The sequence below is a fragment of the Lampetra fluviatilis genome, unplaced genomic scaffold (genome assembly GCF_964198595.1).
Source record: "Lampetra fluviatilis unplaced genomic scaffold, kcLamFluv1.1 SCAFFOLD_179, whole genome shotgun sequence".
NCBI classification, from domain to species: domain Eukaryota; kingdom Metazoa; phylum Chordata; class Hyperoartia; order Petromyzontiformes; family Petromyzontidae; genus Lampetra; species Lampetra fluviatilis.
In genome coordinates this window covers 50,001-62,500 of record NW_027621120.1, presented here as the reverse complement: position 1 = coordinate 62,500, position 12,500 = coordinate 50,001, and the positions used below count along the sequence as shown (strand labels likewise).

At 52.5% G+C, this 12,500-nt stretch overlaps 1 protein-coding gene and 1 long non-coding RNA gene across 2 annotated transcripts in view; both read left to right on the top strand.

Annotated features, from left to right (window-relative positions):
- LOC144954814 (uncharacterized) overlaps positions 1-10,035 on the top strand; it is a gene marked incomplete at its 3' end in the record, with an annotated part of 74,500 nt that extends 64,465 nt beyond the window's left edge. The window contains exon 2 of the mRNA XM_078885224.1: positions 8,524-10,035. Coding sequence (XP_078741350.1) covers positions 8,524-10,035 — 1,512 coding nt within the window. The remainder of the gene's footprint in view (positions 1-8,523) is intronic.
- A 42-nt stretch (positions 10,036-10,077) lies between these two features.
- LOC144954813 (uncharacterized) overlaps positions 10,078-12,500 on the top strand; it is a 5,723-nt gene continuing 3,300 nt past the window's right edge. The window contains exon 1 of the long non-coding RNA XR_013641375.1: positions 10,078-10,099. This is a non-coding gene — a long non-coding RNA (uncharacterized LOC144954813). The remainder of the gene's footprint in view (positions 10,100-12,500) is intronic.

Here is a 12,500-nt window from a genome sequence, read left to right as displayed (position 1 = left end):
TGGTGGGTGGGTGGGTGAGTGGGTTAGTGGGTGGGTGAGTGAGTGGGTGGGTGGGTGGGTTAGTGGGTGGGTGAGTGAGTGGGTGGGTGGGTGGGTGGGTGGGTGAGTGGGTGGGTGGGGTGAGTGAGTGGGTGGGTAGGTGAGTGGGTGGGTGGGTGAATGGGTGGGTGGGTGAATGGGTGGGTGAGTGGGTGGGTGAGTGGGTGGGTGAGTGGGTGGGTGGGTGAGTGAGTGGGTGGGTGGGTGAGTGGGTGAGTGAGTGGGTCGGTGGGTGGGTGGGTGGGCGGGTGGGTGAGTGGGTGGGTGGGTGAGTGGGTTAGTGGGTGGGTGAGTGAGTGGGTGGGTGGGTGGGTTAATGGGTGGGTGAGTGAGTGGGTGGGTGGGTGGGTGAGTGAGTGGGTGAGTGAGTGATTGGGTGAGTGGGTGGGTGAGTGAGTGGGTGAGTGGGTGGGTGAGTGAGTGATTGGGTGAGTGGGTGGGTGAGTGGGTGAGTGGGTGGGTGAGTGCGTGAGTGAGTGGGTGGGTGGGTGAGTGAGTGGGTGAGTGGGTGGGTGGGTGATTGAGTGGGTGGGTGGGTGGATGGGTGAGTGGGTGAGTGGGTGGATGGGTGAGTGGGTGAGAGGGTGCGTGGGTGAGTGGGTGGGTGGGTGAGTGGGTGAGTGAGTGGGTGGGTTGGTGGGTGAGTGAGTGGGTGGGTGGGTGGGTGGGTGGGTGAGTGGGTGGGTGAGTGAGTGGGTGGGTGGGTGGGTGGGTGAGTTGGTGGGTGAGTGGGTGAGTGGGTGGGTGAGTGAGTGGGTGGGTGAATGGGTGGGTGGGTGAATGGGTGGGTGAGTTGGTGGGTGGGTGGTTGAGTGGGTTAGTGGGTGGGTGAGTGAGTGGGTGGGTGGGTGAGTGGGTGGGTGGGTGGGTGAGTGGGTGGGTGAGTGGGTGGGTGGGTGAATGGGTGGGTGAGTTGGTGGGTGGGTGGGTGGGTGAGTGGGTGGGTGGTTGGGTGAGTGAGTGAGTGGGTGGGTGGGTGGGTGAGTGGGTGAGTGAGTGGGTGGGTGAGTGGGTGAGTGAGTGGGTGGGTGGGTGAGTGAGTGAGTGTGTGGGTGAGTTGGTGGGTGAGTGGGTGGGTGAGTGGGTGGGTGAGTTGGTGGGTGGGTGGGTGGGTGAGTGGGTGGGTGGGTGGGTGGGTGGGTGAGTGAGTGGGTGGGTGGGTGGGTGGGTGAATGAGTGAGTGGGTGAGTGAGTGGGTGAGTGGGTGGGTGGGTGGGTGAATGGGTGGGTGGGTGAATGGGTGGGTGAGTTGGTGGGTGGGTGGGTGAGTGGGTTAGTGGGTGGGTGAGTGAGTGGGTGGGTGGGTGGGTTAGTGGGTGGGTGAGTGAGTGGGTGGGTGGGTGGGTGGGTGGGTGGGTGAGTGGGTGGGTGGGTGGGTGAGTGGGTGGGTGGGTGGGTGAGTGAGTGGGTGGGTAGGTGAGTGGGTGGGTGGGTGAATGGGTGGGTGGGTGGGTGAATGGGTGGGTGAGTGGGTGGGTGAGTGGGTGGGTGAGTGGGTGGGTGGGTGAGTGAGTGGGTGGGTGGGTGAGTGGGTGAGTGAGTGGGGTCGGTGGGTGGGTGGGCGGGTGGGTGAGTGGGTGGGTGGGTGAGTGGGTTAGTGGGTGGGTGAGTGAGTGGGTGGGTGGGTGGGTTAGTGGGTGGGTGAGTGAGTGGGTGGGTGGGTGGGTGGGTGAGTGAGTGGGTGAGTGAGTGATTGGGTGAGTGGGTGGGTGAGTGAGTGGGTGAGTGGGTGGGTGAGTGAGTGATTGGGTGAGTGGGTGGGTGAGTGGGTGAGTGGGTGGGTGAGTGCGTGAGTGAGTGGGTGGGTGGGTGGGTGAGTGAGTGGGTGAGTGGGTGGGTGGGTGATTGAGTGGGTGGGTGGGTGGATGGGTGAGTGGGTGAGTGGGTGGATGGGTGAGTGGGTGAGAGGGTGCGTGGGTGAGTGGGTGGGTGAGTGGGTGAGTGAGTGGGTGGGTTGGTGGGTGAGTGAGTGGGTGGGTGGGTGGGTGGGTGAGTGGGTGGGTGAGTGAGTGGGTGGGTGGGTGAGTTGGTGGGTGAGTGGGTGAGTGGGTGGGTGAGTGAGTGGGTGGGTGAGTGGGTGGGCGGGTGGGTGAGTGGGTGAGTGAGTGGGTGGGTGAGGGAGTGGGTGGGTGGGTGAGTGAGTGAGTGGGTGGGTGATTGGGTGAGTGGGTGGGTGGGTGGGTGGGTGGGTGAGTGGGTGGGTGGGTGGGTGAGTGGGTGGGTGAGTGAGTGGGTGGGTGAGTGAGTGAGTGAGTGGGTGCATGGGTAATTGAGTGAGTTAGTGGGTGGATGGGTGAGTGGGTGGGTGGGTGGGTGAGTGGGTGGGTGAGTGGGTGAGTGGGTGGGTTGGTGAGTGGGTGGGTGAGTGAGTGAGTGGGTGAGTCGGTGGGTGGGTGAGTGGGTGAGTGGGTGGGTGAGTGGGTGGGTGAGTGGGTGGGTGAGTGGGTGAGTGAGTGGGTGGGTGGGTGGGTGGGTGAGTGAGTGGGTGGGTGAGTGGGTGGGTGAGTGGGTGAGTGGGTGCGTGGGTGAGTGGGTGGGTGAGTGGGTGAGTGAGTGGGTTGGTGAGTGGGTGAGTGAGTGAGTGGGTGGGTGGGTGGTTGGGTGGGTGAGTGGGTGAGTGGGTGGGTGAGTGGGTGGGTGAGTGAGTGAGTGAGTGCATGGGTAATTGAGTGAGTTAGTGGGTGGATGGGTGAGTGGGTGGGTGGGTGGGTGGGTGAGTGGGTGGGTGAGTGGGTGAGTGGGTGGGTGGGTGAGTGTGTGGGTGAGTGGGTGGGTGAGTGGGTGGGTGAGTGGGTGAGTGGGTGGGTGGGTGAGTGAGTGAGTGGGTGGGAGAGTGAGTGGGTGGGTGGGTGGGTGAGTGAGTGGGTGGGTGAGTGGGTGAGTGGGTGGGTGGGTGAGTGTGTGGGTGGGTGAGTGAGCGGGTGAGTGAGTGAGTGGGTGAGTGAGTTATTGGGTGAGTGGGTGGGTGGGTGAGTGGGTGAGTGAGTGGGTGGGTGAGTGAGTGAGTGGGTCGGTGGGTGAGTGAGTGAGTTAGTGGGTGAGTGGGTGAGTGGGTGGGTGAGTGAGTGGGTGGGTGAGTGAGTGAGTGGGTGCATGGGTAATTGAGTGAGTTAGTGGGTGAGTGGGTGGGTGAGTGGGTGGGTGAGTGAGTGGGTGGGTGAGTGAGTGGGTGAGTGGGTGAGTGGGTGAGTGGGTGGGTGAGTGAGTAAGTGAGTGAGTTATTGGGTGAGTGGGTGGGTGAGTGAGTGAGTGAGTGCGTGAGTGCGTGAGTGGGTGGGTGAGTGGCTGAACCAGTCCTGGGCCTCCCCTAGGTCGACTCAGCCTCAACTGAGTACCTGGTGTAGCGGTGTGTAGTAAACATCGTGCCACTGGGGGAGACAAAGGCGGCCGGGCGTGGTGCTGGTCACCCCACCCCCTCGTGTGCCTCAGTGCCGGCCTTCACAGGTGCTCGCTAACAGCACTTGCCCCTACAGCCTGTGAAGGCTACACGGGGGACCTTTGTCTTTGTGTGTCTGTGTGTGTGTGTGTCACGTGGTCTCTGCTCGTGCAGGCTTCTCCGATTGGTCAATCGCCGCGGCAACTGCAGCCAATGGGATCGTCGCTGGCGAGGTGAATGGGTCGTCATCATCATCATCATCAGTAGTATCATCATCATCAGTAGTAGTATCATCATCATCAGTAGTAGTATCATCATCATCATCATCAGTAGTATCATCATCATCATCAGTAGTAGTATCATCATCAGTAGTATCATCATCATCATCAGTAGTAGTATCATCATCAGTAGTATCATCATCATCAGTAGTATCATCATCATCAGTAGTATCATCATCATCATCATCAGTAGTAGTATCATCATCATCAGTAGTATCATCATCATCATCATCAGTAGTATCATCATCATCATCATCAGTAGTATCATCATCATCATCAGTAGTATCATCATCATCAGTAGTATCATCATCATCATCAGTAGTAGTATCATCATCATCATCAGTAGTATCATCATCATCATCAGTAGTATCATCATCATCATCAGTAGTATCATCATCATCAGTAGTAGTATCATCATCATCAGTAGTATCATCATCATCATCAGTAGTAGTATCATCATCATCATCAGTAGTATCATCATCATCATCAGTAGTATCATCATCATCATCAGTAGTATCATCATCATCAGTAGTATCATCATCATCATCATCAGTAGTATCATCATCATCAGTAGTAGTATCATCATCATCAGTAGTAGTATCATCATCATCATCAGTAGTATCATCATCATCATCAGTAGTATCATCATCATCATCAGTAGTATCATCATCATCAGTAGTAGTATCATCATCATCATCAGTAGTATCATCATCATCATCAGTAGTATCATCATCATCAGTAGTAGTATCATCATCATCATCAGTAGTATCATCATCATCATCAGTAGTATCATCATCATCATCAGTAGTATCATCATCATCAGTAGTAGTATCATCATCATCATCAGTAGTATCACCATCATCATCAGTAGTATCATCATCATCATCAGTAGTATCATCATCATCAGTAGTATCATCATCATCATCAGTAGTATCATCATCATCATCAGTAGTAGTATCATCATCATCATCAGTAGTAGTATCATCATCATCATCAGTAGTATCATCATCATCATCAGTAGTAGTATCATCATCATCATCAGTAGTATCATCATCATCATCAGTAGTAGTATCATCATCATCATCATCAGTAGTAGTATCATCATCATCATCAGTAGTATCATCATCAGTAGTATCATCATCATCATCAGTAGTAGTATAGTGTAGTGTGTCTCTGTGTGTCTCTGTGTGTCTCTGTGAGTCTCTGTGTGTCTCTGTGTGTCTGTGTGTCTCTGTCTCTCTGTGTGTCTCTGTGTGTCTGTGTGTCTCTGTGTGTCTCTGTGTCTCTGTGTGTCTCTGTGTCTCTGTGTGTCTCTGTGTCTCTGTGTGTCTCTGTGTCTCTGTGTGTCTCTGCGTGTCTGTGTGTCTCTGTCTCTCTGTGTGTCTCTGTGTGTCTGTGTGTCTCTGTGTGTCTCTGTGTCTCTGTGTGTCTCTGTGTCTCTGTGTGTCTCTGTGTCTCTGTGTGTCTCTGTGTGTCTGTGTGTCTCTGTGTGTCTGTGTGTCTCTGTCTCTCTGTGTGTCTCTGTGTGTCTCTGTGTCTCTGTGTGTCTGTGTGTCTCTGTGTGTCTCTGTGTCTCTGTGTGTCTCTGTGTCTCTGTGTGTCTCTGCGTGTCTCTGTGTGTCTCTGTGTGTCTCTGTGTGTCTCTGTGAGTCTCTGTGTGTCTCTGTGTGTCTGTGTGTCTCTGTCTCTCTGTGTGTCTCTGTGTGTCTGTGTGTCTCTGTGTGTCTCTGTGTCTCTGTGTGTCTCTGTGTCTCTGTGTGTCTCTGTGTGTCTCTGTGTCTCTGTGTGTCTGTGTGTCTCTGTGTGTCTCTGTGAGTCTGTGTGTCTCTGTGTCTCTGTGTGTCTCTCTGTGTGTCTCTGTGAGTCTCTGTGTGTCTCTGTGTGTCTCTGTGTGTCTCTGTGTCTCTGTGTGTGTCTCTGTGTGTCTCTGTGTGTCTCTGTGTGTCTCTGTGTCTCTGTGAGTCTCTGTGTGTCTCTGTGTCTCTGTGTGTCTCTGTGAGTCTCTGTGAGTCTCTGTGTGTCTCTGTGTGTCTCTGTGAGTCTCTGTGTGTCTCTGTGTCTCTCTGTGTGTCTCTGTGTCTCTGTGTGTGTCTCTGTGTGTCTCTGTGTGTCTCTGTGTGTCTCTGTGTCTTTGTGTGTCTCTGTGTCTTTGTGTGTCTCTCTGTGTCTCTCTGTGTGTCTCTGTGTCTCTGTGTGTCTCTGTGTGTCTCTCTGTGTGTCTCTGTGTCTTTGTGTGTCTCTGTGTGTCTCTCTGTGTCTCTGTGTCTCTGTGTGTCTCTGTGTCTCTCTGTGTCTCTGTGTCTTTGTGTGTCTCTCTGTGTCTCTCTGTGTGTCTCTGTGTGTCTCTCTGTGTGTCTTTGTGTGTCTCTCTGTGTCTCTCTGTGTCTCTGTGTGTCTCTCTGTGTCTCTGTGTCTCTCTGTGTGTCTCTGTGTGTCTCTCTGTGTCTCTCTGTGTGTCTCTGTGTGTCTCTGTGTGTCTCTCTGTGTCTCTGTGTCTCTCTGTGTCTCTGTGTGTCTCTCTGTGTGTCTCTGTGTGTCTCTCTGTGTGTCTCTGTGTCTTTGTGTGTCTCTGTGTGTCTCTCTGTGTCTCTGTGTCTCTCTGTGTGTCTCTCTGTGTGTCTTTGTGTGTCTCTCTGTGTCTCTCTGTGTCTCTGTGTGTCTCTCTGTGTCTCTGTGTCTCTCTGTGTGTCTCTGTGTGTCTCTGTGTGTCTCTCTGTGTCTCTGTGTCTCTCTGTGTCTCTGTGTGTGTCTCTCTCTGTCTCTCTCTGTCTCTCACTGTGTCTCTGTGTCTCTCTGTGTGTCTCTCTGTGTCTCTCTGTCTCTCTGTGTCTCTGTGTGTCTCTCTGTGTCTCTCTGTGTGTCTCTGTGTGTCTCTCTGTGTGTCTCTCTGTCTCTCTCTGTCTCTCACTGTGTCTCTGTGTCTCTCTGTGTGTCTCTCTGTGTCTCTCTGTCTCTCTGTCTCTCTGTGTGTCTCTCTGTGTCTCTGTGTCTCTCTGTGTGTCTCTGTGTGTCTCTGTGTGTCTCTGTGTGTCTCTGTGTGTCTCTGTCTCTCTGTGTGTCTCTCTCTGTGTCTCTCTGTCTCTCTGTGTGTCTCTCTCTCTCTCTGTGTCTCTGTGTGTCTCTCTCTGTCTCTCTGTGTCTCTCTCTGTCTCTGTGTGTCTCTGTGTGTCTCTCTGTGTGTCTCTGTGTGTCTCTGTGTGTCTCTGTGTGTCTCTCTGTCTCTCTGTGTGTCTCTCTGTCTCTCTGTGTGTCTCTCACTGTGTCTCTGTGTGTCTCTCTCTCTCTCTGTGTCTCTGTGTGTCTCTCTCTGTCTCTCTGTGTCTCTCTCTGTCTCTGTGTGTCTCTCTGTGTGTCTCTGTGTGTCTCTGTGTGTCTCTGTGTGTCTCTCTGTCTCTCTGTGTGTCTCTCTCTCTCTCTGTGTCTCTCTCTGTGTCTCTGTGTGTCTCTCTGTGTCTCTGTGTGTCTCTCTCTGTGTCTCTGTGTGTCTCTCTGTGTCTCTCTCTGTCTCTCTCTGTCACTGTGTCTCTGTGTGTCTCTCTCTGTCTCTCTCTGTCTCTCTGTGTCTCTGTGTGTCTCTCTGTGTCTCTCTCTGTCTCTCTGTGTGTCTCTCTGTGTCTCTGTGTCTCTCTGTGTGTCTCTGTGTGTCTCTGTGTGTCTCTGTGTGTCTCTCTCTGTCTCTCTGTGTGTCTCTCTCTGTGTCTCTCTGTCTCTCTGTGTCTCTCTCTGTCTCTCTGTCTCTCTGTGTGTCTCTCTGTGTCTCTGTGTCTCTCTGTGTGTCTCTGTGTGTCTCTGTGTGTCTCTCTCTCTCTCTGTGTCTCTGTGTGTCTCTCTCTGTCTCTCTCTGTCTCTCTGTGTCTCTGTGTGTCTCTCTGTGTCTCTCTCTGTCTCTCTGTGTGTCTCTCTGTGTCTCTGTGTCTCTCTGTGTGTCTCTGTGTGTCTCTGTGTGTCTCTGTGTGTCTCTCTCTGTCTCTCTGTGTGTCTCTCTCTGTGTCTCTCTGTCTCTCTGTGTCTCTCTCTGTCTCTCTGTCTCTCTGTGTGTCTCTCTGTGTCTCTGTGTCTCTCTGTGTGTCTCTGTGTGTCTCTGTGTGTCTCTCTCTCTCTCTGTGTCTCTGTGTGTCTCTCTCTGTCTCTCTGTGTCTCTCTCTGTCTCTGTGTGTCTCTGTGTGTCTCTCTGTGTGTCTCTGTGTGTCTCTGTGTGTCTCTGTGTGTCTCTCTGTCTCTCTGTGTGTCTCTCTGTCTCTCTGTGTGTCTCTCACTGTGTCTCTGTGTGTCTCTCTCTGTGTCTCTGTGTGTCTCTCTGTGTCTCTCTCTGTCTCTCTCTGTCACTGTGTCTCTGTGTGTCTCTCTCTGTCTCTCTCTGTGTCTCTGTGTCTCTCTGTGTGTCTCTCTGTGTGTCTCTCTGTGTCTCTGTGTCTCTCTGTGTGTCTCTCTGTCACTGTGTCTCTGTGTGTCTCTCTCTGTGTCTCTGTGTCTCTGTGTGTCTCTCTCTGTCTCTCTGTGTGTCTCTCTGTGTCTCTGTGTCTCTCTGTGTGTCTCTCTGTCACTGTGTCTCTGTGTGTCTCTCTCTGTGTCTCTGTGTCTCTGTGTCTCTCTGTGTGTCTCTCTCTGTGTGTCTCTCTGTGTGTCTCTCTGTGTCTCTCTGTGTCTCTGTGTCACTCTGTGTGTCTCTCTGTCACTGTGTCTCTGTGTGTCTCTCTCTGTGTCTCTGTGTCTCTGTGTCTCTCTGTGTGTCTCTCTCTGTGTGTCTCTCTGTGTGTCTCTCTGTGTCTCTCTGTGTCTCTGTGTCTCTCTGTCTGTGTCTCTCTGTCACTGTGTCTCTGTGTCTGGCAGCGCGTCAGTGACGCGACCGCTGTGCCACTCATCACTGGAGCTGACGAGTCGGAGAATGAGTTGAAAAATGAGGAGGAGGTGAAGGAGGATGAGGAGGTGAAGGAAATGAGGAATGAAAAGATGAAGGAGGTGAAGGGGGTGAAGAATGAGTTGAAGAATGAGGAGGAGGTGAAGGAGGATGAGGAGGTGAAGGAAATGAGGAATGAAAAGATGAAGGAGGTGAAGGGGGTGAAGAATGAGTTGAAGAATGAAGAGGAGGTGAAGGAGGATGAGGAGGTGAAGGAAATGAGGAATGAAAAGATGAAGGAGGTGAAGGGGGTGAAGAATGAGTTGAAGAATGAGGAGGTGAAGGAAGAAACGAAGGAAGGTTTGAAGGATGAGGTGAAGGAAGGTTTAAAGAAAGGTTTGAAGGAAGGTTTAAAGGAAGAAACGAAGGAAGAAACGAAGGAAGAATTGAAGGAAGAGGTGAAGGAAGAGGTGAAGGAAGAGGTGAAGGAAGAAACGAAGAAAGATTTGAAGGAAGGTTTGAAGGCAGATTTGAAGGAAGATTTGAAGGAAGGTTTGAAGGAAGATTTGAAGGAAGATTTGAAGGAAGGTTTGAAGGAAGACTTGAAGGAAGATTTGAAGGAAGGTTTGAAGGAAGATTTGAAGGAAGGTTTGAAGGAAGAAACGAAGAAAAATTTGAAGGAAGGTTTGAAGGAAGGTTTGAAGGAAGAAATGAAGGAAGAAATGAAATCCGGAGCCGCCGATTCACTCCGAGAGAAACGCGCCGACGGTGACGAGGTGAAGGAAAAAACGAAGGAAAAAATGAGGGAAGAGGTGAAGGAAGAGGTGAAGGAAGGACTGAAGCAAAAAGTGAAGGAAGAAGTGAAGGAAGAAGTGAAGGAAGAAACGAAGAAAGGTTTGAAGGAAGATTTGAAGGCAGATTTGAAGGAAGATTTGAAGGAAGGTTTGAAGGAAGATTTGAAGGCAGATTTGAAGGAAAATTTGAAGGAAGGCTTGAAGGAAGAAACGAAGGAAGAATTGAAGGAAGAAATGAAGGAAGCGTTGAAATCCGGAGCCGCCGATTCGCTCCGAGAGAAACGCGCCGAAGGTGTCAAGGATGAGGAGGTGAAGGAAAAAACGAAGGAAAAAATGAAGGAAGAGGTGAAGGAAGAGGTGAAGGAAGAGGTGAAGGAAAAAGTGAAGGAAGAAGTGAAGGAAGAAGTGAAGGAAGAAACGAAGGAAGATTTGAAGGAAGATTTGAAGGAAGATTTGAAGGCAGATTTGAAGGCAGATTTGAAGGAAGAAGCTGCGGCCGAGCTGAAGGATGAGCTGAAGAATGAGTTGAAGAATGAGTTGAAGAATGAGTTGAGCCACGAGGCGGAGAAGGGGGATGAGGAGGAGATGGAGCGACACACGGAGAGAGGCAAATCCACCTTGTCAAAGTTGTCCACCTCGTCGAGAAAGAATCAACCAAAAGGTGGACGAGCTGACGATGAGGTGGAGGAGGTGGAGGAGGAGGTGGAGGTGGAGGAGGTGGAGGAGGAGGAGAGGGAGACAGCTGAGGAGAGACTGGAGAACACTTACAATGGTGGTGAGTGTCATCATCATCATCATTAGTAGTATCATCATCATCATCAGTAGTAGTATCATCATCATCAGTAGTAGTATCATCATCATCATCAGTAGTAGTATCATCATCATCATCAGTAGTAGTATCATCATCATCAGTAGTAGTATCATCATCATCATTAGTATCATCATCATCATCAGTAGTATCATCATCATGATCAGTAGTAGTATCATCATCATGATCAGTAGTAGTATCATCATCATGATCAGTAGTAGTATCATCATCATCATCAGTAGTAGTATCATCATCATTACCCTCACCACAATATATGTAGAACCCACGACCTCGTGTAGACCAGGCGAGGTAGTCAACATCTCCCAGGGTCAGGGATTGAACCCACGACCTCCTGTAGACCAGGCGAGGTAGTCAACATCTCCCAGTGTCTGGGATTGAACCCACGACCTCCTGTAGACCAGGCGAGGTAGTCAACATCTCCCAGGATCTGGGATTGAACCCACGACCTCCTGTAGACCAGGCGAGGTGGTCAACATCTCCCAGGGTCAGGGATTGAACCCACGACCTCCTGTAGACCAGGCGATGTAGTCAACATCTCCCAGTGTCTGGGATTGAACCCACGACCTCCTGTAGACCAGGCGATGTAGTCAACATCTCCCAGGGTCAGGGATTGAACCCACGACCTCCTGTAGACCAGGCGATGTAGTCAACATCTCCCAGGATCTGGGATTGAACCCACGACCTCCTGTAGACCAGGCGAGGTGGTCAACATCTCCCAGGGTCAGGGATTGAACCCACGACCTCCTGTAGACCAGGCGAGGTAGTCAACATCTCCCAGTGTCTGGGATTGAACCCACGACCTCCTGTAGACCAGGCGAGGTAGTCAACATCTCCCAGGATCTGGGATTGAACCCACGACCTCCTGTAGACCAGGCGAGGTGGTCAACATCTCCCAGTGTCAGGGATTGAACCTACGACCTCCTGTAGACCAGGCGAGGTAGTCAACATCTCACAGGATCTGGGATTGAACCCACGACCTCCTGTAGACCAGGCGAGGTAGTCAACATCTCCCAGGGTCTGGGATTGAACCCACGACCTCCTGTAGACCAGGCGAGGTAGTCAACATCTCCCAGGGTCTGGGATTGAACCCACGACCTCCTGCAGACCAGGCGAGGTAGTCAACATCTCCCAGGGTCTGGGATTGAACCCACGACCTCCTGCAGACCAGGCGAGGTAGTCAACATCTCACAGGGTCAGGGATTGAACCCACGACCTCCTGTAGACCAGGCGAGGTAGTCAACATCTCCCAGTGTCTGGGATTGAACCCACGACCTCTTGTAGACCAGGCGATGTAGTCAACATCTCCCAGGGTCTGGGATTGAACCCACGACCTCCTGTAGACCAGGCGAGGTGGTGAACATCTCCCAGTGTCTGGGATTGAACCCACGACCTCCTGTAGACCAGGCGAGGTAGTCAACATCTCACAGGGTCAGGGATTGAACCCACGACCTCCTGTAGACCAGGCGAGGTAGTCAACATCTCCCAGGGTCAGGGATTGAACCCACAACCTCCTGTAGACCAGGCGAGGTGGTCAACATCTCCCAGGGTCAGGGATTGAACCCACGACCTCCTGTAGACCAGGCGAGGTAGTCAACATCTCACAGGATCTGGGATTGAACCCACGACCTCCTGTAGACCAGGCGAGGTAGTCAACATCTCCCAGGGTCAGGGATTGAACCCACGACCTCCTGTAGACCAGGCGAGGTAGTCAACATCTCCCAGGGTCAGGGATTGAACCCACGACCTCCTGTAGACCAGGCGAGGTGGTGAACATCTCCCAGTGTCTGGGATTGGACCCACGACCTCCTGTAGACCAGGCGAGGTAGTCAACATCTCCCAGGGTCTGGGATTGAACCCACGACCTCCTGCAGACCAGGCGAGGTAGTCAACATCTCCCAGGGTCAGGGATTGAACCCCCGACCTCCTGTAGACCAGGCGAGGTAGTCAACATCTCACAGGATCTGGGATTGAACCCACGACCTCCTGTAGACCAGGCGAGGTAGTCAACATCTCCCAGGGTCAGGGATTGAACCCACGACCTCCTGTAGACCAGGCGAGGTAGTCAACATCTCCCAGTGTCTGGGATTGAACCCACGACCTCCTGTAGACCAGGCGAGGTAGTCAACATCTCCCAGGATCTGGGATTGAACCCACGACCTCCTGTAGACCAGGCGAGGTGGTGAACATCTCCCAGTGTCTGGGATTGGACCCACGACCTCCTGTAGACCAGGCGAGGCAGTCAACATCTCCCAGGGTCTGGGATTGAACCCACGACCTCCTGTAGACCAGGCGAGGTAGTCAACATCTCCCAGGGTCAGGGATTGAACCCACAACCTCCTGTAGACCA